The sequence below is a fragment of the Tubulanus polymorphus genome, chromosome 3 (genome assembly GCF_964204645.1).
Source record: "Tubulanus polymorphus chromosome 3, tnTubPoly1.2, whole genome shotgun sequence".
In the NCBI taxonomy this organism is placed as follows: Eukaryota; Metazoa; Nemertea; class Palaeonemertea; order Tubulaniformes; family Tubulanidae; genus Tubulanus; species Tubulanus polymorphus.
In genome coordinates this window covers 27588871-27616611 of record NC_134027.1, presented here as the reverse complement: position 1 = coordinate 27616611, position 27741 = coordinate 27588871, and the positions used below count along the sequence as shown (strand labels likewise).

The 27741-nt window shown below is 37.8% G+C and overlaps 7 protein-coding genes across 9 annotated transcripts; 4 read left to right on the top strand and 3 right to left on the bottom strand.

Annotated features, from left to right (window-relative positions):
- Positions 1-68: 68 nt before the first annotated feature.
- LOC141902272 (gigaxonin-like) lies at positions 69-4339 on the bottom strand. The gene is made up of 5 exons (XM_074789920.1): positions 4131-4339; positions 3177-3503; positions 2436-2795; positions 2214-2356; positions 69-1516 (listed from the first exon to the last, which is right to left on the bottom strand). The coding sequence occupies exons 1-5, from the start codon at positions 4337-4339 to the stop codon at positions 672-674; spliced, it is 1884 nt and encodes a 627-aa protein (XP_074646021.1). The 3' UTR covers positions 69-671.
- A 190-nt stretch (positions 4340-4529) lies between these two features.
- On the top strand, positions 4530-7849 carry LOC141902679 (uncharacterized). Its single transcript, XM_074790507.1, has 2 exons — positions 4530-4644; positions 5263-7849. Exon 2 carries the CDS (start codon positions 5268-5270, stop codon positions 6717-6719), a length of 1452 nt encoding a protein of 483 aa, XP_074646608.1. The 5' UTR covers positions 4530-4644; positions 5263-5267; the 3' UTR covers positions 6720-7849.
- Positions 7850-8405: 556 nt separating this feature from the next.
- Positions 8406-12801, top strand: LOC141902593 (nucleolar protein 9-like). Its single transcript, XM_074790398.1, has 10 exons — positions 8406-8598; positions 8809-9043; positions 9951-10382; positions 10462-10578; positions 10760-10925; positions 11215-11404; positions 11478-11606; positions 11687-11818; positions 11901-12140; positions 12421-12801. Exons 2-10 carry the CDS (start codon positions 8818-8820, stop codon positions 12736-12738), a joined length of 1950 nt encoding a protein of 649 aa, XP_074646499.1. The 5' UTR covers positions 8406-8598; positions 8809-8817; the 3' UTR covers positions 12739-12801.
- A 7-nt stretch (positions 12802-12808) lies between these two features.
- Positions 12809-16382, bottom strand: LOC141902594 (quinone oxidoreductase-like protein 2). The gene is made up of 9 exons (XM_074790399.1): positions 16209-16382; positions 15871-15991; positions 15434-15530; positions 15218-15342; positions 15025-15134; positions 14866-14947; positions 14089-14270; positions 13517-13745; positions 12809-12964 (listed from the first exon to the last, which is right to left on the bottom strand). The coding sequence occupies exons 1-9, from the start codon at positions 16316-16318 to the stop codon at positions 12896-12898; spliced, it is 1125 nt and encodes a 374-aa protein (XP_074646500.1). The 5' UTR covers positions 16319-16382; the 3' UTR covers positions 12809-12895.
- Positions 16383-16607: 225 nt separating this feature from the next.
- LOC141902282 (thymidine kinase 2, mitochondrial-like) lies at positions 16608-19716 on the bottom strand. 3 transcript variants are annotated; one of them, XM_074789937.1, is made up of 10 exons: positions 19635-19716; positions 19342-19484; positions 18816-18853; positions 18601-18729; positions 18156-18245; positions 17614-17687; positions 17443-17531; positions 17284-17363; positions 17128-17205; positions 16608-16898 (listed from the first exon to the last, which is right to left on the bottom strand). In XM_074789937.1, the coding sequence occupies exons 2-10, from the start codon at positions 19460-19462 to the stop codon at positions 16809-16811; spliced, it is 789 nt and encodes a 262-aa protein (XP_074646038.1). In that variant the 5' UTR covers positions 19463-19484; positions 19635-19716; the 3' UTR covers positions 16608-16808. The 3 variants fall into 3 exon arrangements, with proteins under 3 accessions (XP_074646038.1, XP_074646037.1, XP_074646039.1); XM_074789936.1 differs by having other exon boundaries at positions 19627-19687; XM_074789938.1 differs by lacking the exon at positions 19635-19716 and adding an exon at positions 19568-19627.
- A 13-nt stretch (positions 19717-19729) lies between these two features.
- LOC141902281 (kynurenine 3-monooxygenase-like) lies at positions 19730-24657 on the top strand. Its single transcript, XM_074789935.1, has 14 exons — positions 19730-19811; positions 20015-20084; positions 20515-20702; positions 21419-21467; positions 22161-22248; positions 22460-22625; positions 22736-22929; positions 22997-23054; positions 23236-23325; positions 23598-23655; positions 23739-23821; positions 23903-24004; positions 24104-24163; positions 24323-24657. The coding sequence occupies exons 1-14, from the start codon at positions 19773-19775 to the stop codon at positions 24458-24460; spliced, it is 1383 nt and encodes a 460-aa protein (XP_074646036.1). The 5' UTR covers positions 19730-19772; the 3' UTR covers positions 24461-24657.
- Positions 24658-25002: 345 nt separating this feature from the next.
- LOC141901924 (pyruvate dehydrogenase [acetyl-transferring]-phosphatase 1, mitochondrial-like) lies at positions 25003-27506 on the top strand. The gene is made up of 2 exons (XM_074789501.1): positions 25003-25156; positions 25485-27506. The coding sequence occupies exon 2, from the start codon at positions 25537-25539 to the stop codon at positions 27025-27027; it is 1491 nt and encodes a 496-aa protein (XP_074645602.1). The 5' UTR covers positions 25003-25156; positions 25485-25536; the 3' UTR covers positions 27028-27506.
- Positions 27507-27741: the final 235 nt, after the last annotated feature.

Here is a 27741-nt window from a genome sequence, read left to right as displayed (position 1 = left end):
CGAATGGAAGAAAAAACCCTGAATAATAATAATAAGAAATTCTTGTATATTCTATATGAAATGCTTATCAAGGGAATATCACGATAACGTAATAACTAGAAATGAAATTGTGTGCAACAGAAATTACACAGTTAAACTACATCAGAATTTACAAAATGAACTAACGATAAACATATACATAAAACATTAGAGCAGCATCTTAAAGATATTGAGGAAACTCATATATTGTTTGAACATGAAGCTACATTTAAATTGATTAAGGAACCCTTTATAAAGTATAAACTCGTAAATATCGCTGAACTCAAACACAAATCTTAGAACATTGAACAATTAACAGAAAGTGAATTTAATTCTATAACTGAACAGTAAAATCACTGGTTCAAATCGAGTCTAATTAAGAGGAGTCTATTGTTCGTATATTGTAATTATTTTCAACCCTTCTAAGCACTACGTAATGTATAGGGGACAATTTTAAGACTCCCCACTCCCCGCAATGGATGTCCCCTACTCCCGCAATGGATGACCCCTACTCCCGCAATGGATGACCCCTACTCCCCGCAATGGATGACCCCTACTCCCGCAATGGATGACCCCTACTCCCCGCAATGGATGTCCCCTACTCCCGCAATGGATGACCCCTACTCCCCGCAATGGATGTCCCCCTCACACAACTAGTCGGTTTTCGTTTTATTCTTATTATAAAAAGTTTCCGAATTAGTTTTAATGAATGAATTCGAGAGTCTATAGAAGCAGTAAGCACCGTTACGTTGATTGTGAGGTTTATTAATTACGACTCCTCTCCACGAGTGATTATTCATATTTAAAGCCCTCACGTGATGATAAACTCCGCCGATATCTAAATCGCCCGTTAAATAAATCTCGTTAGTAACCGGTAAATAGAGGGCGCTGTCGACATGCGAGTTCTCGTTCATACAGCACATACCGCTAGAACGCTGCATCATCGTCGTCCATTGTTGTAACTCGGTAGAATAAACCTCCGTGCCGCAGAATTTCATCCCGGTTCCGTGAACGGACGCTGACGGACATTCTAAACGTCTCAATCCGCCGAATACGTACACGTCGCCGTGACAACTGACAGCTCGAGCGTCGAACCGACGTTCTTTCATCGGAGCGATCGTATTCCACGTTTCATCGCGAGTATCGAAATATTCGACCGATTCGTAAATCTGTCCCATCACTCCTCCGCCGATCACGTAAATCTTCTTATTAACGACTGCGTAAGCCGCCCACGCTCGCTTCAAACACATACCCGGTAACGAGCGCCACCTATTGGTATAGATAGAATACTCCTCTACGCTGCGTACAGGATCGCACATGTTATTACTACCTCCGAGAGCGTAGATTTTATCGTCGACAACGATTAATCCGAACCCGACTCGAGCGTGAGACATCGGGGATATCGTCTGCCAGTTGTTAGTTTCAGGGTTGAATTTCTCACCGGTGTTTAAAATGTTACCGCTGTTATCTCTACCTCCAATCACAAACAGACAACCGCCTAGAAATATATACAGTCATCATATTAATAACAGACACAATTTCAGATAAGGTTTTACCCCTAAAACAGTGTCTGGATACCAACTGGGTCCAGTTCCACAGTTCTGAGTTAAGATTTGACCCTGGGTTAAAACATTGAAAATGAACTAACTTTAACTCAGAGTTAACTCTAACTCACAACTGTGGAACTGGGTTCTGGATATTAGAAGAATACTCATTCGACACACAGAGTTACAGAGTTAGGACTGGTTTACTCAAACCAGCAAACCTTTACGGTTTAATCGGGCTGACTGAACCGTTTTAGGAGCAGTTTACTGGAGTAAACAGACTTAATCAAGAGAAGTCATTACTACCAGTAACCTACGTGTATTGAACCAATCAGATGCGTGGTATCGATAAAGCGAATCTGTCATTGAATAACATCGCATTTGATTGGCTTAAATACAACATAGACTGATTGCCGTGGGAACCTGTCCAGCCAAACAATGAAGGAACCGCAGCTAGAGTTTGTGTTCGGCAGGAGCCGGTTCCATAGGCAACACTTAAGACCAAAAGTGGACTTAAACCTTAAGACTGGTCTTGTTAGATTGGCTATAGAACTCAGTTTGTCTTAGACTGGTCTTAAGTCTAATCCCTGTCTATGGAACCGACCCCTGGTAAGCGAGGTTGGAACAGAACTGAATACGACTAATACAAACCTGCTTCAACTAATCCATGTCCAATTCTAGGTGAGCTCATAGCAGGTAAATCTAACCACTGTTCGCAACGTGCGTTCGTTCCGTTGTGTGGTATTATAAACCGAACTGTTGATTTTGCTTCAACTGTCGCAACATCACAATCGCTAAAATTCATACAAAATAACTATTAATACTGATCCGTGAATAAATCATGAAACTCATTCGGAATTCAGTTATTTTTACTTTTGATCAGAAGAGCCTTCGCCACCAGCTGTAACTAACACATCGCAATAACCACGAGCCGAAGAATTCTCATTCTTTGGTTTTAAATCTCGCAATAATTTATGCAAATCAGTTTGTTTTAACCAATCGAGTTTCCGAGGAAGATTTATTCGATTTATTTCTAATTGTGAAATACGAACACAGTTAGAAACAAGATGTTTGAATTGATCGGTTCGATTCTGCTTTCGATCGCCGCTGATCCAGTTTATTATAGCGTTCAATATTGTACTCTCTGAATGAACTTTCAGTTTGTTTTCTTGCAGTAAAGTTTGTAATTTCGATGTAGAAAGCTGTCCAAACTCTTCTGAATTCATCACTTCACTACAATCAAAAACATTGAGACGGTGATCACCTCAAACAACTATAGTATCTGTCGTTATGATTATAGACTGACCGAGCTAGATCTGGTCGCAACAGACAGGTCACAACTAGGGTTTTCATTGTTTACCAGATCCATATAAACAGACCACCCTGACTAAACCCTAGGCTGTTATTGGTGTAAAGCTGGTCACCTGGGCAGCCCAAACCAATGACTTAAAACCTTAAAACTGGTCTTAAGTTGTTAAATTGGCTACAGAACTAAGTTGGTCTCAGACTAGACTGTGCAACCGGCCCTAGGGGTAACTGGATGTTAGATTGAAGATTACCGGTATGTGGACTGTATACACGGACTCAGGTAAAACAAGATCATTTGATACTTACCTGAAATGTTCGTGAAGATATTGCTGAGCTTTATAAAGAACCCGTGGACAGGAATACCGCTCAGAAAAATCAATAATTCCCAGACAATTATTAGACGATAGACATTGTTCGAGGTATTCACAGCATAACGATTTCAACTCGGCGAGTAACAATAAATCTGCAGCTTGTAAAATATCCTGAATATTCTCTTCATTTAAAGTGATCACTGATGTGTAAATGTATTCTAGAATCTGAGCGAATGTCTGCGTAGAAATATCGTCGAGGACAACAGCTTCAGCAGCAGCAGCAGCATCGGTTACGGAGTGGTGATCATATGTGTATACAGCTCTGAAAATATTATATATCAAACATCATCATTCTACGAGATCGAAACTTCAGAACTCACGAGCTCGCATGACAAATCAAAATTCAGGGTCATCATCATCATCCTGGTTACCAGCCTCAATCAATCAACAGGCTGATTATTCTGCTGGTACAGGTTGGCGCAGTGATGGTGGAGATGGGTTTGAAAGGCTGGTTGTAGCTCGAGTCCTGGGGGTGGGTTCGGATGCTAACTCGGTCCCTCGCGTTAGAAGTCCGTATCGTACAAACAATAAAGTTACTTAGAGCAGAAATAAATGTATAAACACTGTGTATAAGATAGAACATGTGCGCGCTATAATAGGCCGTAGAGGCCATGTTTGAAGGCCTCTACAGCCGAGGGCCCAAATCAAAGTACTACCCTAGCGGATACTAGATATTGTTGGCCAAGTGAGACATAAGTCTGAATCTAACCAATCAAATGACGATGTATTTTCAACAGGCAGTGACACGGGCCAGAAATCTTTATTTACGTGTAGCCCTAAAAATTGTATAACAGGCCATTGTGTGGATATGCTATAACGTTAGGGACATTTAAAGGAAAAGTGGCCTTTCAAACAAACAGTTTACAGACAGACAAAACACTGGACAGACCTGAAATATGGACTGCATGCAGCGAGCATTCCCTTCTGAACAGCAACCTCTTCACCAGAAACTAAAACTATACCATCGCACAGAGATCTGTTCTTCCTTGTTTCATTGAGACTCTTTAGAACATTAACTGAATGTAAGGCGTGGAACAGTTTACAAGTATTTGTGCCGTTTACTGAAGCGGCATCGACATTATCACTAATACTGGCCATTTTGACAAAGGGATATCCCTCATTTAGAGAAGTTGGTTAGAGAGAATTCCATAGGAATCCCTGGTTAAACTAGGTCAGAGGGAATTCCGTTGTTGCTCGACACGCAGAACCATTCACCTCAAGTGGATTTCCGTGATATGGACGCCACTCAATTCTGAAGACGGCGCTAGTGTAAAGAGCTAGGGTTAGGGTTAGGTGACATCCATATGGGGGAAATACTGAAGTGGCTGGCTCGATAGAGAGGCGCTGAAACGCATTCACAAGAAATCCTTCGTTGATCTTCATTAAAACAACTGAAAAACAACGTAAGTCTATATTTCATCGTCTGTTACCTGTTTCATTATTCATTGGGTATGTTACGCTTACATTTAAAACCATGTCACATGGCCTTTATTTCAGGAAAGTAGGCAGAAAGTTAGAATCTATCATTCACTTTCACTTTCGTTTTTGATATGAGCCTACCCCCGCCCCTAAGTCTTAAGTCCCAGTGGATTATTGAACGCTATAGCGTTGAATGTTCGTCCGTCTGTTGATGGTGCTTTTGTATTTGTTTAGATTTGGTTTAAACCCAATTCTACAAAAAACTGGCCCTATCAAAATGGCTGACTCTCAGGAAAATTTTGTTGACACTTGGATCAATTTTTGGATTTTTCATATGTACATTAATTTTCAATCATTGTGGTTAGTTTCAAGGTCATTGATTTCTGAGGTCGATTTTGTTCACCAGCTGGACGGGTCGGTAAGGGGGTGTTAAATATTGTCAGATTGCCAAGAATTTAACAAAGTGGGCATGATGTCCCTGGACCTGTTAGTCAGTAACCTCTGTAGTTCAGTTTCACGATCAGATATTTTCAGGTAACTTACTATGGACCTGATCTACATTAACTTCAACATACATTATATTGTGAACATTTGTATTTCAGAGTAAATGATGGCGCTTCAAAGGTCTATCAAGAATATTGAGACTCGCAAGACAATGTTGACTGATCTTGTCACTAATATCAGTAACACAACACAGGAGAGGATGGCTGAACTACAGAGTGTAGAACAAGATGTTAAACTATCTGTGGACAACATGAAAATACAACTAGATGTTTGGTATGAAGAGTACAAGTCACAGATTGATATCAGGCGACAGGAATTACAGGGAATCTCGAAGGATGCGCTGAAGAAGGTTACGAAATGTTTGAACAAGTTGACGATGTTTGAGTCGTCATTGGTTAACATGGAACAAGGTCAAATAGATGTAGAGGATATAGAAGAGTTCACTAATGCTCATATACAAATTGCTGTTGGAGATGTTGATGCATTGGTTGAAGCAACTCAAGTTGAAAATGTGAATATTCATTTTAAACGTGCTCTATCACCATCAAAACATGTCGTCCTCGGAGAATTGGTGGGATGTGAAGAGGTCATTCCTCCGGGAGCGGTAGGAGGGGTCAGGTGTGAGACGCCAGCTCCAATAGAAACACCTAACGAACATAAAACCTTCGAAATTTCTGAATACAGGCGTCATCCAAAGCTCTCCTTACAAACTGAGTTAATGACAACTTTACCGGATGGAAATATTCTGCTCGATAGGGGATCAGCTGTGAATGATCAGCTTGATCAAGTTTCTACTGATAAAATATTCAAAAATATGCCATCCCTTTGTCTAGTAAGACTGGATTACGAAACAAATTCTTTGTACGCATTCTGCATAAGTGTAGGTAAGATAAGTGTGCGCCGATATAACTTAGTAACAGAAGCAGCCGGGCAACAGTTTTACAAGTGTACCGGGTTTGTCCCAACATTGCCAGGAATCAACAGCATCCGTGTATGTTTCATTGCAAACAACCGGTTATATATAGGCCTCGGGAAAGTTCTTACATACTTCAAAATTAAACCGGTCACTGCTGCAGCAGATACCAATACGAGGTTTATCGATAAACAATCAAAGATGATGCTTACCGTTGATGCAACTATCAGAGATGTTATAACAATAATGAATGCGGAGATTATTCTTGTGTGTTATTATATGGTAGTTGGCGGCGAACATGAAGAAGTTCTATATCAAATTGTACAAGATGATACACAACTCAGTGTTAAACATAGAATTAGCCTTAATGAAATCTGTAAGCCTGGATCTTGCAACAATATTCATCTATTCTGTCCAACCAGTTCTTATATTATTTTGTTTATACGCCTTAAATCTACCGACGAAACATCAGTTTGGCAAATTAGAGTCAATGCTGATGGTAGTCTAACGGACAAAATTTCTATAGGTAGAATAGATAGAATAATGTGGAGAGTTGTTCGGTTAAAATCCGAACGGCTCACAATCTGTACTGCGAATTCGTCAGATTGCTTGACAACATACTTGATCACGGAAGCTGATTGATTTTACCATGAACTTTCGTTATAGAGAAAGCCGAATAAAGCCAAGAGAACGTGACAGATTGTGTACCAGTGCACACATGTATTTTCTTTAAACGATGGAATATATTTTTGCAATTATATAATTCAAGCACATACTTGCGCTAAATTTGATCCGATTTAAACATTCCTCTTGACCTATCATTTCTAAACGAAATGATTAAAAGTAGAATTTTAGGAAAAATTTTATACACTATGGTTTACATCCGGGGATCTAAATATGACCGATGTGGGTGGGAAAAATCACAACAATAATTGGTTTTACTTAATTCCACGATCCTGTTATTAATAAATAATCCAGTGGTGGATTTAGGGTACCTCACATGTCTCGCGTGAGACACTCAAAAACTCTGAAATGCCTTAATTTTTGGAAAGGCAAATGGAGAACTTTTCAAATGTATTTTCATGCACAATTTTCTAAGGATGTGCATCTGAAAAGTGTTTCGCATATTCAATCGTTACGCATTGAGTATATTCTGGAAAGTATTTTGAAAACTTTGGCTAGGTGGCTGTCAAAATTGGACCCTGGATCCGCCCTGCAATCCATCTGCTTATTTATATATAGCGCTTACTCGTAATTTTTCATTTAAATGTTGAAATATTTTATATTCGTAGCTTTGGGTCTATTTACGCGTGATATTATGTTAAGCAATTTCGTAGATTTAAAAATGTACGAAATCATGTTTCAAATATGATATCAGTTTGTATTCAAACTCAAATTTAGATTAGAGTTGACATTCTGTCTCTACACATCTTATGATGTAACCGTTCTTAATTGTTACTCTTTTAGATTATAATACATGTTCGTTTCATGTACAGTCAGTATATCGATGTTAATATTTCATGTACCGTCCTAGGGCCGGTTTAAGTTATAGACCGGTATTGTTACTTTTACCCAGGGGCTAACTCAATTCATTTTCAATTGAGTTAGCGGGTTAAAGATAAAAAATATCAGTCTATAAAACCAGGCCCTGGTTTTATATAAAAACCCGGGAATTATGCAGGACGGTCACGGTATTTCGGTTTCTCGCCGGGCCGCTATTATTGATCGTTATAGGTCTTATATCGCTTTATTCTACAATAAATTCTTTTCATCTGAAAATATCATGTGCTCTCTTCATCATTGTTGAAGATTAGATCGGTTTTATTCTAAGGAAAGACAGCGAGAGCTGCGACTTAGGATATAAAAACCCGGGAGTCTCGGATTCACCCAGCGCCGATTCCTGAGAGACCGCGGAAAAATAGTCATGTGAACAATATATACTACTACGCCTTGCGTCCGTCGGGAGTGAGGAAGCAGCCCCGTTTCGATAAAAATCAGCCGAATCCGCATGAAGTGACAAAAACTACTACATTTATAGTGCTCTACCGGCACCGCCGCTCGCGGTACCTGGTCCCTCCCAGTTTCCGCAGCGCCCAGTTGAATTGCTATTTTATTATTGGCTACTTCCTTTTTTACGAGGAAAATAATTGAAATTTACCCGTTTTAAGCTTTTTCAATTAAAACTGGACTCGGTTAATTAAACCCGTGATTTGTACGGGCATTTTCGCTAATTAGTATTACTGGTTATTTGACATTGGGATATCCCTGTTTAAATAAGTAGGTTAGAGGGAATTCCGTTGTTGCTCAATACGCAGAACCACTCACCTCCGTGGGATTTCCTTGATATGGACGCCACTCAATTCCACCGGCAGTGGTAGGCTAGGGTTAGGGTTAGATCAAAGTATGGTCCATATCCGGGAAATCGGCGCCCCACCTGATGGCTGGTTCGCCAGTTAGGGCTAAAACTGATAGGATAAAACACATGTTGTTTGACCATTATCTGCTATAGGGAAAATACCAAGTAATAGCTTTGAAACAACTACAAACTATGGCTTTAACTTGATATAGGCTAAAATAGGCCTGTCATCACTATCATCTCAGTCAGTCTGAGAAATAAAGAAATATCAATTCTTCAATCAAATTCAATTCAATTGAATAATATTGTCACCAGAACGTGTACGATTTATAAGTGCTCGGTGTTATTTGTTGAGATAATGCAGTCTGATTTCAGAAGTGTAAAATGTCTAAAAATAAATCAACATTTCACCAGAAGAAGAAGAAACCTGGAAATCATAATAAAAAATTTGATGCCGATAATGAAGAAGAAGCAGGTGGCGCTGTTGGAGAGGGTGGAGAGGGACGCAGACGTAAACTACCAGAAACTACTTTAGAATATTACAGAAGAGTTTCTGATACATGGCAATCCGAATTCCACCAATCAGATACCAACAATCATGAAGATAGAGGTAAATTTGATCGCGTATTTGAAGTTTGGGGGTGAACTGTACTCTGTAGCTGAGATCATCCAGTAGGCCCCTACGCCTATTTAAGCTACTACAGTGTAACCTCGTTACAACGAATTTCACGAGACCAGATAATCTGTTCGTTATAACCGATAGTTCTATATACAGCGGAACCTCGTTACAACAAACTTCAGGAGACCAGAAAATCTGTTCGTTATAACCGATAGTTCTATATACAGCGGAACCTCGTTACAACGAACTTCAGGAGACCAGAAAATCTGTTCGTTATAACTGATAGTTCTATATACAGCGGAACCTCGATACAACGAACTTCAGGAGACCAGAAAATCTGTTCGTTATAACCGATAGTTCTATATACAGCGGAACCTCGATACAACGAACTTCAGGAGACCAGAAAATCTGTTCGTTATAACCGATAGTTCTATATACAGCGGAACCTCGTTACAACGAACTTCAGGAGACCAGAAAATCTGTTCGTTATAACCGATAGTTCTATATACAGCGGAACCTCGTTACAACGAACTTCAGGAGAACAGAAAATCTGTTTGTTATAACCGATAGTTCTATATACAGCGGAACCTCGATACAACGAACTTCAGGAGAACAGAAAATCTGTTTATTATAACTGATAGTTCGTTATATCCAGTGTGAAATTATTCCAATTTTCTTGCTCGGGATGAAATTCTATATTCTGATGAATAGTTGTATCTGAGTTGGTTGTAACGAGGTTTTTATGGGGTTTAATACTGGATGATATAAGCTACAGTTCACCCCCCAAACTTCAAATACGTATATCCCTGTGATTTAATGATTCCTTAGCCTTGGTCACTTCAACTGTCTCTTTTTCATCAGTATAATACTAACTTGTATTTCTGTGTTTATTTTGTAGAACTGTTTTTAGATAATGTATTCACTCAGATGAGTTCAGAAGCTGCCGCGATATCTAAAAGTCAAACTGTCAGTCGCGTTGTTGAAACGATGTTGAAGTCAGCGAACGAGACGCACTCGACTCGGTTCTGGGCGGCGATTGAAACCGATATCGGTGACCTAGCGACTGACATGGCCGGTTGTCACGTTCTACAAACTCTCATCGATTCGTTATTCGTGCATTTTATGAAGCCGGAATCTGAAGTTAGTTTAGAAGCGATTACGAACCTGGAACATCAGGTTTTAACGTTCGGTCAACTGATTCTCGCTGATCTAGATGTTTATATACGTAATACTCATTCCGTACACATTGTCAGGAGTATCATACAGATATTAGGAGGTGCACAAGTCAGTCAACAACTCAACAGAGATAACTCCAGATTCAAAAAATCAGGTACAATGCAAATCCTTTTCTTTGATCGGATATCTACTGCAGAATTTCCCTCTCGATCGAATGATTGATTTATTTGTAGGTGGCGCCATCGTACAATCCGACCTTGAACTCGGCGAGATTCGACCTTTATTCAAGGACATGTTTTTGCGATACGTCGATGCTATATTCAACAAGAACAATATTCGTAATGTTAAAAGTACGTAGCCCCTAGTACCCTAACCGGTGCGCTGTAGTACCCTACCCCTGAAAACCCTAACCGGTGCGCTCTAGTACCCTACCCCTGAAAACCCTAACCGGTGCGCTCTAGTACCCTACCCCTGATAACCCTAACCCCTGCCTCTGGTTGTTCCTTGATGTTTGACTGTATTGTTTTTTAGGTTATGTATTCAACATGCCCGGAAATCCAGTATTACAAACAATTTTACTCGTATTGAAGAAATATTTACCGGATAAATGTGAAGAAACCGTGGAATTTGTGTTGGAACTTCCAGAATTATTTACACAAACTCGAACTATTAAAATCACTAGTGATTACACCATCACGTACGTATATCAAGCTACCAGATTCCTTGGAGATGATTGCTTCAGATTATCGGGTGCCCCGATTATCAGGTGCTTCCCCCGAACAATATATTACAAATGGATGAATGTATTTATCCCAGAGATGATTGTCTCATATTATCTCGTATCCTGGACAATGTTTAGAAAATGTTCATCCTATTACTTATCTCAGCTGCGACTGCCCCAGAATCCGGGAGGAGGTGAAGATCCGATTGATGACTGGTTTAGTTAATAAACGTTATCAAACAGTCATTCTGTTGTTGTATTTCAGATTACCGGAAGTATTCAGTCACAATACAGCTTCATTCCTCATCGAGAAACTACTCATAGATTTAACAAACACCAAACAGTTTAATCATCTAATCAAGCTATATATACAGGAAAAGGTTCTTGAAATGGCGACTTGTCCAACTGCAAACTTCATTTTACAAAAAATCCTCACAAGAGTTGATTCTAGTCAGGTACGATTCTCGGGACAAAGTGTGAAATGTTTTAGTGAAAAGGAATTTATTATTTGTAGTTTCATGTTTATAGCTTTCCGATATGATGAAGAAATTGAAAAAACATATAGAAGATATAATGAGTCAAGGTCATACGGGGGTCATCTTACAACTGACAGCAGCTTGTACAAGACTTCATTGTAACGAAGATAAGATTCTCAGAGTAAGCTGCAGACGTCATATTACCTGATGTCTATATTCTCCTGAAACAGATGTTATCACGATTATTGTTGTTTGATTAAGGCACTTCTGAAGGTATTTCACTGTTACGAACCGGCGGAAAGACAAGTTAAAATTCTACCATTGATCGCGTCACTTCAAACGTTTGAAACATTTTACAAAATGGAGGAGGAACAAAAAGACACACAATCAAAGGTAAATAACAGAACTTTTCCACTGATACCTGAATTAAGAAGAGTCAAGTATTTTATGTTTTATCGATTGTTTGTTATTACAGGATGATATACCACCAGCTGCTCCTTTACTGCGAGTGATTAATCTACAAGGAGCGTTAATTGTACAGAAACTGTTACAGTTCTCTAATCCACAATCAGTTGTCGATAGTTTCCTCGATATGAAACCGGTTGATTTGAAGACCTTATCATGCGATGCTAAAGGTTCCCACGTATTCGATGCGTTCTTCTCCAGTTCAACTATTTCGAGATCTTCTAAGGACAAAATGTTTAAAAAACTTGAGGTGAGTTGATTGATCATTCATTAAAACTGTAACTGATGAACTACAGTCAATCCCTGATATACCACTGATATTGGAGGGCAGTATAACAGGGGTTGACAGTTATTGAAGGGAGGTCTAGTGTTGAGTATAATTCAGAGTCTAATATCAGTAGCAATCCTGGTTAAATAGTTGTATTTGTCAGAGTTAGGATGAAGTCTGGAGTTTTTCAGATTCGAATTTATTGTAGTTTGTTTTAAATCACACGTAAATTGACTGATTGAACTATTTATATTTCGAATAGAGCCTGTATGCTAGTATGGCTGTAGATAAATTTGGAAGTCGAGTGATCGACGCTTTGTGGAACAACGCGACTTTACAACAGAAAACACGAATAGTTGAATTATTGAGTAAAGGCAGCAGCTCTCAACTGAAAACATCGTTCTTCGGTCGATTGATTTTTAATAAAACGAAATGCGACGTTTTTCTCGCGAATCGACAAAAATGGGAACAACTTCAACGAGAAGAGAATAAAAAACGTAAAATGTTAGACGATATATTCACAGACGATCAGACGTCTGCGAGTAAGAGGAAAAAGAAGAAAAAGAAGAATAAAAGTTAAATTCAAACATGTATTTAACAGTTTATTTGTTTTATGATATAAATATTATAAATAAATGATTTTAATGCTTGTAGTAAATATAAAAAGTTGTATTCTGTGACGTTTTATCAGGAGGAGGCCACGGATGACATTCTTAATTCTCCGAGGGACTGACAATTTACTGAATCTTCAGCACTACTTTTCCTGTTGATTTTCGATTGTGGATGTGATGAAACGCTTCGTTCACCTGAAAAAAAAAATCATTAAAAAAAGTGAAACCGTGGACTAGGACCAGTTACTAAGAGAGGCGCAGTGGCCGAGTGGTTCAAGCCATTGGTCACTGGTCTCGTCAATCCAGGGTTTATGGGTTCAAACCTAGGTGGCGATAGAGTTTCTTGGTCGAAGCTTCTTCGTTGGTCTTTCCTCCATCGGGAAAAAGAAACATCGAACCCGCTTACAAATGCCCCGCAGCGGGTTAATGACCAGTTATTTATGTGTGAATTCAGTGGTTGATTATTTGATATTCAATTGCAATGGTTTTTTTGTGTTCAAGTTAAATGATAATTTAGGCAGGTTTCGATTTTACATAATGATTTAGGAATCTCATTTCCGGATTGCAGACTTTCTACCGACTGCTTCTTTCCGGTGTAAAGATAATGCTGATCAGGACAAGCGTATTCTAATCCAAACAAAACATACAAGAGCATTCCGGATTTGGTGGAGACCAATCAAAACCTGCCTCTTAGTTTGACAGGACTCTAGTTAAGCTTCTAAAGGTTGAATAAAAAAGAGAACAAACCTCATCCAACGAGAAAACAGTCGAGACAAGAGGAGAAATTGAGCCTTCACGATACAGATCAATAACAGCATTAACCGATTGCCTGAATGCTGATAAATCTTTTACAATATAATCTCCCCAATACAGTCCTATAACTGAGCATGAATTGAGTAATAAAACTTGAGCAGGAATTCGTGGTATTTCACCACTAGCAAATCCAATAACGACGATACGTCCTTCAAATCCAATACTGCAAAACAGATACAACATACATGTTAATCAAATAGATGCATCAGGATCCAGTTCCACAGTTCTGAGTTAGTGTTAACTCTGAGTTAAAATTAGTTCATTTTCAACGAGTCAAATCTGAACTCACAACCGTGGAACTGGGCCCTGTAGGTATGATTCTCAGTGTGAATGTAGTGTGAAAGAAAGTGTGATTGGGTGTACGAGGGTGGCATGAATATCATATTCATGTTTCCCTCCATCTTGAATTTTTGTATTTGTATTACTTGGTACGATAATTATAATTCAAAATGGAAAAATAAAATAATAGAATAGAATCTATGAGTTGAACCGAGTTTCATTATTACCTTCGTAGACATTTTTTAAACGTATCTCCCCCAACTGCGTCTATAATCACATCAGCTCCTCGTTTATTAGTGATGTCATTAACTACTTCAACGATATCCTCGACGTTATAATCGATCACATGATCAACTCCTCGCGATCGTAACAATGATGATTTCTCTTGTCCGCCACATGCTCCGATCGTCTACAATCATCAAACATCAGACTTCATGTGATTACACAGAATTTAATTTCTTCATTGATTCATTTCAGTCATCTATGAATTATCTTATATCGATTGAGCGTTGAATAGACCGTTACAGGATCCAGTTCAACAGTTGTCCATTTGTTCATTAGGGTCGATTTCCAACTCTATTAGAGTCACTATTGTAGGACTGACCCAGTTCCGCGATTGTCAGGTTTGTTTGACTAATAATTCAAATACATGTATAGTTCATTTAGGTAAATCTTATAACTGAACAGTTGAAACCTCTAAAATGGATTCTAGGACAATTGCCCCCCGAATAAAATCCTTTTTGATTTGGATTAACACCACCTAAATACTTTACTGATTTATTGGAATTAGTTTAGTGTTACTTTAGCCAATCAAAAACTTTAAAGCAGTCTTAGAGTAATTAGCTAGAATTAGTTCACTTTGTCTAACTAATTTGAAGTAAATATCTGTGTTACTTTAAGATTAAAATGATTTAATTTGGGGGGCAATTGTCCGGGGGGGGGGGGCAATTGTCCTGATAACCTAAAATGGTATCTATAATACATGAAGATTGTATGTAGCTTACTGTAGCACTGAATGAATGTTTAGCCAAATCAAGAGTCGCTGATCCGAAAGCTCCTGCGCCGGCAGTGACTAGAACAGTATCGCTACAAATATAAACAATTCCATTTACAAGAACTCCTTTCAGATACTTAAAGTGAAATACAGTGTTTCATGTTGATACCTTTCACGGATTGCAGCTTTTTTATGTAAAGCCATCCAAGCAGTTCCATATGACACGGCTAGAGCTGATCCAGTTTTATAATCCATTGAATCCGGCATTTCAAACAATTGCTGAAATATTCAGAATATAATCATTAAGATATTTTATTTCTTTATTGTACAGAATTAATTAATTCAATAATCTTTGTTCTTACTTCAGGTTTGACGATGCATTCCTCGGCGAAACCACCGATACCGGAGAGACCAAGAACTCGCTGTCCAGGTTTGAATTTAGTTACATCTTTACCAACTTCTTTTATCAGTCCAGCTATCTCTAATCCTGTTAATAAAGAAATGTTACATATTTGAAAACTACCTGACACATAAAGGTACAATACCGATACCGAGTAGGTATGACTGAATTTAAATACCTGCCACAAATGGTAAAGGTGGTTTTTGTTGGTATTTCCCAGACAACATTAAAACATCTGCAAAGTTGATACCAGTGAAATGAACCGACACCTTGACCTGTGGAATAAATAACTTTCAATGATTAGACATAGCTTTAAATCAACCTGGAAATTCTTACTCAAACAATTATATTTTATACTTGTCACAATTGATAGTGAATGAATATAACCAGTATCAATGACCAACTCCAGTATCAATGACCAACCCCGGTATCAATGACCAACCCCGGTATCAATGACCAACCCCAGTATCAATGACCAACCCCAGTATCAATGACCAACCCCAGTATCCCTGTATAATAAAGGGATACTGGGGTCGGTCATTGATACTGCGGTTGTTATTGATACCGGTTATATTCATTCACTATCAATTGTGACAAGTCCCTGTGTATTTTTACCTCATCATTTTTCAGTGATTTTGACGGCAATGACTGAATTTCTAACGGTGCTCCTAGATTTGTGCAAACTGCTCCTCGGTAATATTCAGCTTCACGCTTTGAAGAGGTACTTAGCAGCATTCTAATAATGATATAGAGTTAACAAATATGAGTTATTTAACGAGCATATTGGCAGATGAAGATAAGAGTAATACTTACCAACTTTAGTACTACCAGACATTGTTACAGTTCCCAGTTTGGGAAACAACTAGTAGATACCACTAGCTGAGACTACTTACCTACCAGCATCTATAGTAAATAAATACATGTACAACTACAAGCAAACTCTCAATACATACCTAATAGAGCTGTTTATATTAATAATAGAATTTCTGTGTAGTAGAATTCTAGTAGATGTAGTTTGTAGTTTAAAACTACTGTATATCAGATGTCTCATCGTTCCATACATTTTAAACACTTCAAATAGATTGATTTAGTGGAAATGATCACAGTTTGAGGTCAGCAGGGGCTAATAGTATTGTAGCATATGATTTTAACAAAATTGTTATGGTGTAGCTGTATCAAATACACCCAGCAACCTATCTGTAATGATTCGTTTCTGTCGATTCAATTAATACACGATATCCTCCTCGCAAGTATAAATGGTAAATAATTCGGACCTCACGCCCCAGTCCTCCACTGTAGACCAAAGAAAACGATTGACACAAATAAATTTCTTAAGAAAAACTTTATTACACTGAAACATGATTCTTCTCAGAGGCAGACTATATAAAACACATCTAAAACCACATTCATACAACAATAGTTTAAATGCAATGAATAAGACTTTCTCCTTTAGTTGACCTACTTTACTCCTAGATTCAATTACTATCAAACAATTGACAAAAAGTAAAATAAAACCGATGATAAATGAATTTGAGATAACTGCAGATTAAATTTCATCCAGATTTTGATGATTGTAATATTTGAGAGCGATATTCCTCGTAAACCTGCGTCATGTCCGGTAAACATTTATCAGCTTCAATAACCTGTTCAAATATAAACACACATCAGTTACTATCGAAAACATTTAACAAATACAATCTAGCAGTTCTACAGTTCATCTCTCAATTCTAATTAGTTCACTACTGGTCAGGGGTCATGCGGTACCGGTCAGGGGTCATGGGGTACCGGTCAGGGGTCATGTTACTCAGGAGCCAGAACTGTGGAACTGGGTCTAGAACCGTGGAACTGGGTCTAGATTGATTGGTAGCTCACCAGAACTTTAGACGGTACAGGAAATTTCTTCCTAACTAACCAATCTTCATGCAGCTCGTGTAAAGTTTGCAGATATTCCTGAAATAGAAATAGAGTCGATTCATGATGAAAGTGAAACAATTGGGGTTAAAGGTCACTCGGTACGTATGTACTTACAACAGATACAGATTGTTCCTCCAGTCGACCTCTCTTCTTAATTCTCTCATAAACAACTTCAGGTTTAGTTCGAAGATAAACTACAAAACATTAGTTTACAAAGTATTAACTACAAAACATCAATTCACATAATAATAGTTTACAATGTATAAAACTTACCAATCAGATCACATTCAATTTTACTCGTTTCCAGAATATAATCAAACCATTCCGATAAAACAATATACTCTATTTCTGGCATTATTTTACTGAAATCAATTAATAAATTTCATCAGTATTTTCATCAATCATCATTAAAAATACCTGATAATTATACAATGAAGAACTTACTTTCGATATAAATTCTCTACAAAACAATATTTTGCGCTGTAAATCGATCTTTCCATCAGTTTAACAGGTTTTGTCTGAAATTGCAAATCAGTATTTTAAAAACAGTGAAATTAACAAATTGTTCAGATAATCAACAATCTTCAGGATCTAAAGACAGCAGGTGCTAGTCGTGAGTTGAATAAGTTGTCTTACATCGGGCTTGTCTGGTTTAAGACTGGTCTTAAATTGAAACCATGACTTGGCAATAGGCCCGGGACCGGTTCCATAGTCATGACTTAGACTTAAGACTGGGCTAAGACTCTTTTAGTTATATCGCTAATCTGACAGCTTAAGACCAGTCTTAAGATTTAAGACCACTTTTGGACTTAAGTCTCAACTATGGAACCGACCCAGGGGCCATTTGCAAGTCCAAAAGTGTTCTTAGATCTTGAGACTGGTCTTAAATTGTTTGTAAGATTGACTACAGAACTTATTTGGTCTTAGACTGGTCTTCAAATCCAAGCCTTGACTGGTGGACGACTGGCTCCTAAAGTACAACTTACGTGAGGTTGTTTGTGAGCTTGTAACATTGTTAACTGTACATAGGTTTGAAATGTTAATGACCATCTATAGGGGTCTTCATACATTAAAGCCTGAAATATCAATAACAATACGACTTTCATTAATATCACAGCAGAAATTCACACGTCGAAACTTCATCACAAAATAGTAAAGCTCTCTACAGTAAAAGTCCGTTATAACCGTGCAACTGTTCTCTAAATACCCACATTTTACAAAAAACAAATTTGCCCAATCACGCTCAAATTCAATGGATTTCCAGGAAATACCATATTTTCTGACGCCAAATTTGCCATAACGCCGGTCTCAAACAGAGGAGGCATTGACATAACGCCGGTCTCAAACAGAGGAGGCATTGACATAACGCCGGTCTCAAACAGAGGAGGCATTGATTATAAACAACTTTTACTGTAATTTTCTATTATTTACAAGTGCATTTTTGCCGCGAATATTTCTCCATTTTTTCATCGGTTCGACGACCATTTCGCAGCGAGAATCGTTTTGAAAATATTCGAGTAACGTTGTTTTTCCGCTGGCGATGTTCCCTTCCACGCAAACCTGTCACAAAAATTAAACATCAGTAAAAATTAATTTCTCTATCTAAGTGTAATATCACAAATGTCTGTTGAATAAATGAAACTTACTGTCAGTCTCTCATTTGTGTTCCAACCTGTCAACTTTTCTGAAAGTTCAAAATGACATTTTGTGATAAAACTAAATAAAACTTGAACAAATAATTCGAATTTTGTTCTCAGGGTTAAAATTGTAAGATAACCTAAGCTTGACTACGATTTCGCAGCAGATGCCTTAGTTTTAGTCAGTAACCTGTCTGTGGTTTAATTTCACGGTCGGATATTTTCACAAATCATATAAAATTAGTATAAGCCCATCCCATTATAAAAGCTTACCACCAACAATTAGGTTTGAGTAAGTTCTATGATACCTGCAGCAGTATCAAACCTAACAGTTTATTTAGGGAATATCATTGTTGCCTAGACATTTTGGCCCAGTTGCACTTAAAGTCATGACTTGTGAAGAAATGGTCTGAAATCTAAGACTAGGCTGAAGTTGTTGGATTAGCTGTACACTGACTCAGTACAACCGAGCCTCCTCATCATAGTAAATAGCGGTCAAACAAAAAATCTAAAAACTAGAGGGGGTAAAACTGACTTAGTTCTTCCATCATGCGTCTGTAAGCCATTTTTTGCAGTTGACTCGGAGGAGTTGAATATTGACGAAGCACCTTCTTACAACTCGCTGCTGATCGTGATAAATATCTACCGAAGTTCATTCTATTCCATATCGTCCTGATCCTACAAATAGCAATATCTTACTGATAAGTAATCTGGTAATTGATACGATGTTTTTGATTGATTAAACATGATTTATGATTTACTTTGATCGCCGCTCATGGCCTCTTTCATTCACATAAGAAAAACTTCATACAACACTAACATTTATACCTAAGAAAAATTGCACCATAAGCCGCAATACTAAATGAAAACTGGTTACACAACTCTCAGCTCTTTCTGCTCGATATCACATACACTGGCACGCGAGTTATCATCGCCGATAGATGAAAGCACTGTGCTAGAAATAAAATGAAGGAGTTGAAAGTGGCAGTGATTGGAGGTGGATTAGTAAGTTAATTCAGTTATATATCCACATCCCATAAATGTAGAAATGTAAATCTATTTATACTGATAGATTTTGTGTAGTTTGAATTGAATGACATTCAAAAACAAGACGTCATTTAACACGAATTGGATATTCAATTCAATTCAATTCATACTTAATTGGTACATATACAAATTGATGTATTATGTAATTCTATTGTCTTCAGGTTGGTGCTCTGGAGACTTGTTGTTTGGCTAAAAGAGGACATCAAGTTGATTTATACGAAGGAAGACCTGGTATTGTATTCTTTTAACATTTTCCACTGAAATCTCCTCACTTGCCAGGGTTTGGTTGCCGCCCCCGAAACCAACGCCAACATAAATCCTCGCCCCAAACCCTGTATTGGTCTATTGCATCGCAAAGATTTCTTGGGCCGACAGGTTGCTGCTCAGCGGCCACCAGCCCATATATCTAACCAATCAGATGCGTTGTTTTAACGGAGCGAATCTGCCCGTAAAAATCAACGCATCTGATTGGCTTTATACATAAACAGGTGGCTGCTGAGCGGCAACCTGTCCACCTGAGAGATTTTGGACATCGTGATTGACCAGTTAAGGGTTTGGGGCCAGGGTTTATGTTGGCGTGAGGTAATTAAACCCTGGCAAGCGAGTTTGGTGAAATCTATCGAAATAACTTTTTAATAACAAATTGAATTTGTTTTGTCAGATATTCGATTGTTAGAACATGTAAAGGGTAGAAGTATAAATATGGCGTTATCGCGCCGAGGTCGTGAAGCGTTACGTCACGTTGGTTTAGAAGATGAAGTCACTCGTAATGGAATTCCAATGTATTCAAGAATGATTCACGATATTAATGGAAATACTAAACCAATTTTATACGGAACTCCTGATCAGGTATCAATCACTTCATACATAATATCTATTTCAAATAGGTTTGATGGGTGCTATAAGTCATTTGTATATAAGCCTACATGCCTGATAAAGGTCTGACCAGCAAAGATGGACAGTTCATCTAAAACATGGATTTTAATTCATTTCACACTGTATTGAAGATATCCCAAAAAGTATCCATTAAATGAGGTTAGTTCGGAGAAAAGTGAGAACATTTTTCATGGAATGATTGCTTGTCTCCTTTGAATGGAGTCGAATAGAGAGGCGCAGTGGCCGAGTGGTTTAAGCCGGCGGTCACTGGTCTCATCAATCCAGGGTTTATGGGTTCAAACCCTGGTGTTGAGGGTGTTTAAAAAAAAAGAAAAGTGACTCCATAATTTGAACGTTTAACCACATGTCTTAAATAAGGGATCATTTATTACGTACGCATTAGGGGAGGGGGAGGGGTCAGTGCAATTGTGTACTGTAATGCTTAATGTATATGAAAAAATGGCCGATTTTGCGTACAGAGGGGGAGGGGGGGTTGAAAAATTCAAAATTTTATGTGTACGCGATAAATGAATGATCCCTAATGATGATAATCAATGTTTTAGTTCAGCTGCTCATTTCTGCTGCTCATTTTAACACCACTATCAGATATATTTACTGAGCTACGCATCCAACGTCCACAAGTTCCTCATTTATTTGTGCTTGAGTTTTTTTTGATTTTCTGTTTCCAGTTTATAATGTCAATAGATCGTCGGAGATTGAATGAAATTTTATTGTCAGGTAACAGCAACCGCAGCATCGGGTTCAAACCCCAAAATTAGAGATTATCTATCAATGGTTGTGGAAGAGCCAGTCTGTGGTTTAGTTTCACAATTAGATATTTTCACAAGCAGCATAATCTACCACAAACTATATATATATATATATATATATTAGATTATAAAAGCTTGTTATAACCAATGATTAGGAAACTAATTACGATTGTGGCTATATTTAGTCTCTCTCTCTCTCTCTTTGAATTTGAATCTATCCTTATTGTGATTCATGCACCCTCACTGGTTATAATTAAACCTAGGACACTTTATTAAATTTTTGTTTAATCCCATATAATATTATTTTTTCAATGGATATAAAAGATCTTTTGTAAATTTATTTTTGCGATTTTGAGCGCTTTAGTTTCGTTCTTGGTTCATAGTTGTTGATGATTATTGTTACATTATCTAATTTTTTTAAATGGCAGAATAATGATGATAATGATAAACCCTTGTAAAGCGCTTATTTCTCAGTGCACACAAAAGTTGCTCGATCCTATGAATCATCCAGCGAGTTACTGATAATCCTGCAGGAAAAGTGAATGCTTTAGTAACCATTCGAAACTGGTAGAATAACAGATAAAAGAACTTTCCTGTGATCACCTGATTCTAAACACCATGTCTACATATATTCTGATCAATTTGTGATTAATAATTTCAGGTGCCGAGGCTTATGAAAATGTAACTCTTCATTTCGAGCATAAATTAGTATCATGCGACTGTCTCTCCGGTGAAGTCAAATTCATGAAGTAAGTAGGAAAATTATCACGATTGAAAAGATGATATATCAGTGTGATGATAATGAGAATCTCACAAAAAATTTAAGTCCAAAAACGTTTCTTTGAGCTTGAGTAGTTAATTCAACGTTTCGACTATACCGTAACCTAATAGTCATCTTCAGGAAAGAATTAATAAATTCAACCTGAGGTTGAACTGAAACTGTGTTTGATGTTTTAATAGCGATGGTAAAGAAGTAAAAGCTGATTACGATTTGATTGTCGGTTGTGACGGAGCTTATTCTATGACTCGAAGACAAATTATGAAACAAACTCGAATGAATTTCAGTCAAGAGTTTATTCCTCACGGTTACATGGAACTGTTAATGCCTCCTACATCCGATGATGATGTAAGTTTTACCCTCTTAATACCGCCTACATCGGATAATGATGTAACACACTGATTCAGTTTAATTCATCTTGGTAAATGCTAGAGACTTGTATTGTTTTGTATTTGCAGTATGCAATGGCTATAAACCATCTCCATATTTGGCCACGTAATGAATATATGATGATTGGTTTACCAAACCCTGATAAATCGTTCACCGTCACTTTATTTATGCCGTTCTCTATATTTGAATCACTCACGACTGAAAAACAAATATTAGAATTTTTCAAAGACAAGTTTCCCGATTCGATCCCGTTACTCGGCGAGTGAGTATTGTTTGAATATTTCGACACCGAGATGTTTCGTACTGAATTTAATTATTGAATATTTCAGGAAGGATTTAGTTGAAACATATCTCTCCGCTCAAGCTCTTCCACTGATTTCAGTAAAGGTAATTCTTATTTGACTTCAATTTAGCTTAATTCTAACACATTTTGAACCAAGATTTTACTCAGAGAATGTTGTGGAAGCTCAAAGGAATTTTTAGATTGGTTGATAGAGTTAGCGTCATCCTGATAGAAAATGACTTGATTGATATTTAACTGAAATATGTTGTATGTCTTTAATTACAGTGCAAACCGTATCATATAGATAATAAGGTAGTTATATTGGGAGATGCTGCTCATGCTATGGTTCCATTTTATGGACAAGGAATGAATGCAGTAAGTATTAAGATGTTGAAGAAAAACCATCAATTAAGACAAAATTTGCAGAGGATTTTGAAGTTTTGACAAAATCTTTTGGAAATGGATCATAGAATTGAGTTAAAACATTATGATCTATAAAATCTATGAATTTTACTTAGTAATTGTGGATTTTTCTTACGACAATGGTTTTCAATTGAATTCGACACTTTTCTGTGAAAACCAAAAGAAGTCTTTGATGTTTTGTGCGTAGTTTCACTGGTTAAATCAAAACTGATCTATTGTTTCAGGGATTAGAGGATTGTCTTGTGTTGGATGGTTTGATGGATGAGTACTCCGATGATATGGGTAAGAAGAGTCGGTAAAAAGAACTGAATTCTCATTTGAACGAGAGGCTTAATCGACTGTAACCTATTTAATGTTTGTTTTAGTGAAAGTATTGGACACGTATTCACAGATCCGTAATTGTGATGCTGAAGCTATCTGTGATTTAGCTATGTATAACTATATCGAGGTACATAATTTGTTCCGATCAACTATTTCTAACAATCTATAAAACGTTTGTCTCAATGTGTTCATTCTATGATATTTCAAGATGAGAAAATCTGTGAATTCGCGATTGTTTTTACTGCGAAAAAGATTGGACAATTTTTTACACTGGATAATGCCGAACTACTGGATTCCGCTGTATACAATGGTTAGTATTGTACTATAATAATGTATACAGCGTATTGAGAGATGTATTGGTGTATTGTATCGTCGTTCCGTGTATTGTATTTTTGTATTTTTATCGTAGGTTTCATTTACGAGAATTCCATATCATATGTGCATCGAGTATAAAAAGAAACAGGACCGGGTGAGTAGAACTTTACGTTTGTTCTTGATCTCAGGAATATAACCCTTGTGGATCGCAGTTCCTTTAACCTCAAGGAATCAAACCCGCTTGTCTCACTCTCAGCACTGATACGCTCAAATCCAGCTCCTCCTGAATTGTGAAACGGCTTTATATTTGTAGATTGTTAAGTATGGATTAGTTGCTGCTGGGATGTGTGGTCTGTTTGGAATCGGAGCAGGAATTTGGTTGTATTATTTGAAAAAGGAATATGGAGTTTGGGCGTATTTAGCGGGCAGAGTTTGGAAATCATATTGGTAAAACCATCTCATGACACTGCTGACAATACAGTATCGAATATATCACACAAAGTAGTTTATCATGTTTATGGAGATTACAGGAGGTTTTCTGTTTGAATTTGAATTTGACATTTCCTAATAACTATAATTTCAGTATTCGCATCTTATTGGTGTTCTGATTATTGGTGGCTTTAAACTATGTGAATAAATATATATATTTTGGTGATTTACAATGATTTATCTGACAAAATGTTATCCTGTTTTTGAGTGCATCAAAGACCGTGGTTCCGTCTCGGGGTTAAATGAACAATCCATTGTAGTTAATACAAGTGTTAACCAAGATATAAAGCATAGAAACATATTAACACTAGTTTTTAAGCGCAACGCGGAACCGACTCTGGCAATCGATACATGCTATCTCAGTTTACCGTGAGGTGCTGCCGCTATGCTCATTGTTGACGGATTTTTCAAACACTAACATGAGCCGACTCTGGCAATCGAATTCTATCCTGATCCATATTTTCTACTTTACCACTACGAGTGACGTCATTTGGGGATCGACGGGATTTCCAGTGTCTCGGTCACAGTTGGATGAGTCTGTTTTAGTGGTTGAATGAAGCATGTAGTAAAAACTGAATTCTGACATAAAACCTGTGAAATGATGGGTGTTTAAACGATCAACCACGGAAAAGTAAAAAGAGGGTTTCGTGTAAAAAAGGTGAGGAGCGCTTTAATTTAACGAGTTCATTTCAATTTTTTCACCACTCACACTCACAGCAAGCAGCAGCCTGACTGCTCACTGTTCTCTGGTTGGTTGTCTGTCTGTCTGTTTGTCGTGTCGTCTGAGAACTGTACTGTGTACTCTTTATGTGTACAAACTGTCAACAAATAAATACAAATACAATTAGGCCTAATTAGTTCAGTTTCATTATTTAGGCGTTTTACTTAAATGTAAATCATTCTTCCCCTTTTCTCTATTTTTAGTTTTGGGTAATTTTGAAAATCCTGAATTTCTTGCAAATGTCTTTTTACTTCTTGTTTTGCAGTAAATTGTGAGCACTCCCACTTGCTGCTGCTACTGCTGCTGCTGCTGCAATAATGAACGTGCAGTCCATCTATGGAATCCACTCGTCTGTGAGGAGAACTGTTCGTCTCGTCAAACTGACCACATCCGTCAGAATCCTGCCGGGGCTGCAGATTGCGAGAAAATTCCATCGAACTGTTGGAAACTACGGTTACGGATTACCGAAATTAACGCCGCAACAAGTGACGGGGATTTTACGAGCGAACGAAGGATCGTTTGATTATCAGTCGAATTCAGTGCGTTATACGGAGTCTAATCAACTGAACGCTAATACTCCTCTAGAGGATCGTAGAGCTCAGGCTAAATGTACACTAACTAACGGTATGTTATTTGGTGTATTCGACGGTCACGGAGGATGTTCCTGCGCTCAAGCGGTCAAGGAACGTTTATTCGGTTATATCGCCGTTTCTCTCCTACCCCCTGATTTATTATCGCGTTACGATCTAGCTTGTCGTAACAACGAAACGATGGATATTTTAGAATGGTTTAAATATGAAAACGATTATGTGAATCAGAGAATGAATAGTTTATACGCGAAGAGTTTATATAAATACGCGTCTGAAACTCTGTCTATCGTCGATATAGACGAAGAATTCACGGTCGGTAAAGCTTTAGAAGACGCTTGCGTTCGATTGGACGCCGATATTTCTACGGAAGCTCTTCCGACCGGAGTGATGGGTAATTTAAATATAGAATCGTTGGAAGTAGCGTTTTCCGGCGCGGTATCGGTCGTCGCTCACATCGACGGACCTCACGTTCATATCGCTAACGTCGGTGATTGTCGCGCCGTTTTAGGATCGGTTAATGAAGACACCGGTGATTGGTTCGCTACGTCACTCTCCGAGGAACATAACTGCGATAACGCGTCGGAGAGACAACGAATCCTCGCGAATCATCCTCCGAACGAGGCTAGTTTCGTATTAAAGACCGATCGATTGTTGGGTCAGTTGGCCCCGTTACGAGCGTTCGGAGATGTTCGTTTTAAATGGAGAACGAATGATTTAAAACACGTAATTAAATACATCGATACTCCGTTCGCTAAGGATTTAATTCCTCCTAATTATTACACCCCGCCGTATTTAAACGCGGTTCCAGAAATATCGTACCATCGACTGACACCTCGTGATCGGTTCCTAATTCTGGCTAGCGACGGATTATGGGACGTTTTAACGCCGGATAAAGTGGTTAAACTGGTCGGCGAACACACGCTCGGTAAACAGACCGTCGACCGGTTCGTTTTACCGCGCGGAGAGAAAATCGCTTTAAATGATTTAAATAAATTACTCATCAATCGTAAGATGGGTTTAGAAATGAGGCCGGTCGATACTAATTCGGCGACTCATCTAATCCGTAACGCTTTAGGTGGAACCTCGGACGGACTGGAACATCGGAAACTATCCGCTATGTTATCATATCCTAGTAATATCGTACGTTATTTCCGTGATGATATTACTGTTACTGTGATATTTTTCGATACCGATTATTTAAGAACGTGTCCCGCATGATATTACATAGTATTACATTCATACTCAGTGTATTACACTCCCTTACAGTATGAAAGCCTATTTATCAAGTATGTATCCTCTGTTTTCTGACGCCCTTTGTGCCATATTTCCCTGTGAACCCTCTATTTCCTGCATACATACTGTAACTGATTAGAAGCTGTTTATAGACAAACTAGAACAGATTGTACATAATGATTATTAGCTATTTGTAAGACAATTAGAAGCCATTTCATATCAAAACACCTATTGTTGTGGCCATCTTGGATTTTGATGAACTGATTTATAGAAATTAACTGGATCCAAGATGGCCTCTTTTGTCCACAGTGAATTGTAGCTATGAATGTTTGATCAATAGTTTTTAGTTTAATTAATTAATAACAGTATTGATTGATAGTGACAAGATATGTTGATATTGACCGATAGTCCTGATGGCTGAGATTTGTTCGTAAAACCCCGGTATTGTTGGATGTAGCCATAACCTCGATGTTATTTCAATTAACATATAATTTAAATCTGTTTCACTTGTAGTTTTATAATGAAATTAATAAATATCAACATTTAATAAATATTGTGTAAATGGTTGTTTCGATGCGTTGATTCAGGGACAGGAGACGCTGCGAGGAAATAAAGCCGTAAAAATTACAGTTACTGAGGATTTACAGCCATCAAAATGATATCAATCAAGACAATTGAAGATTTATGTTAAAAATGTTT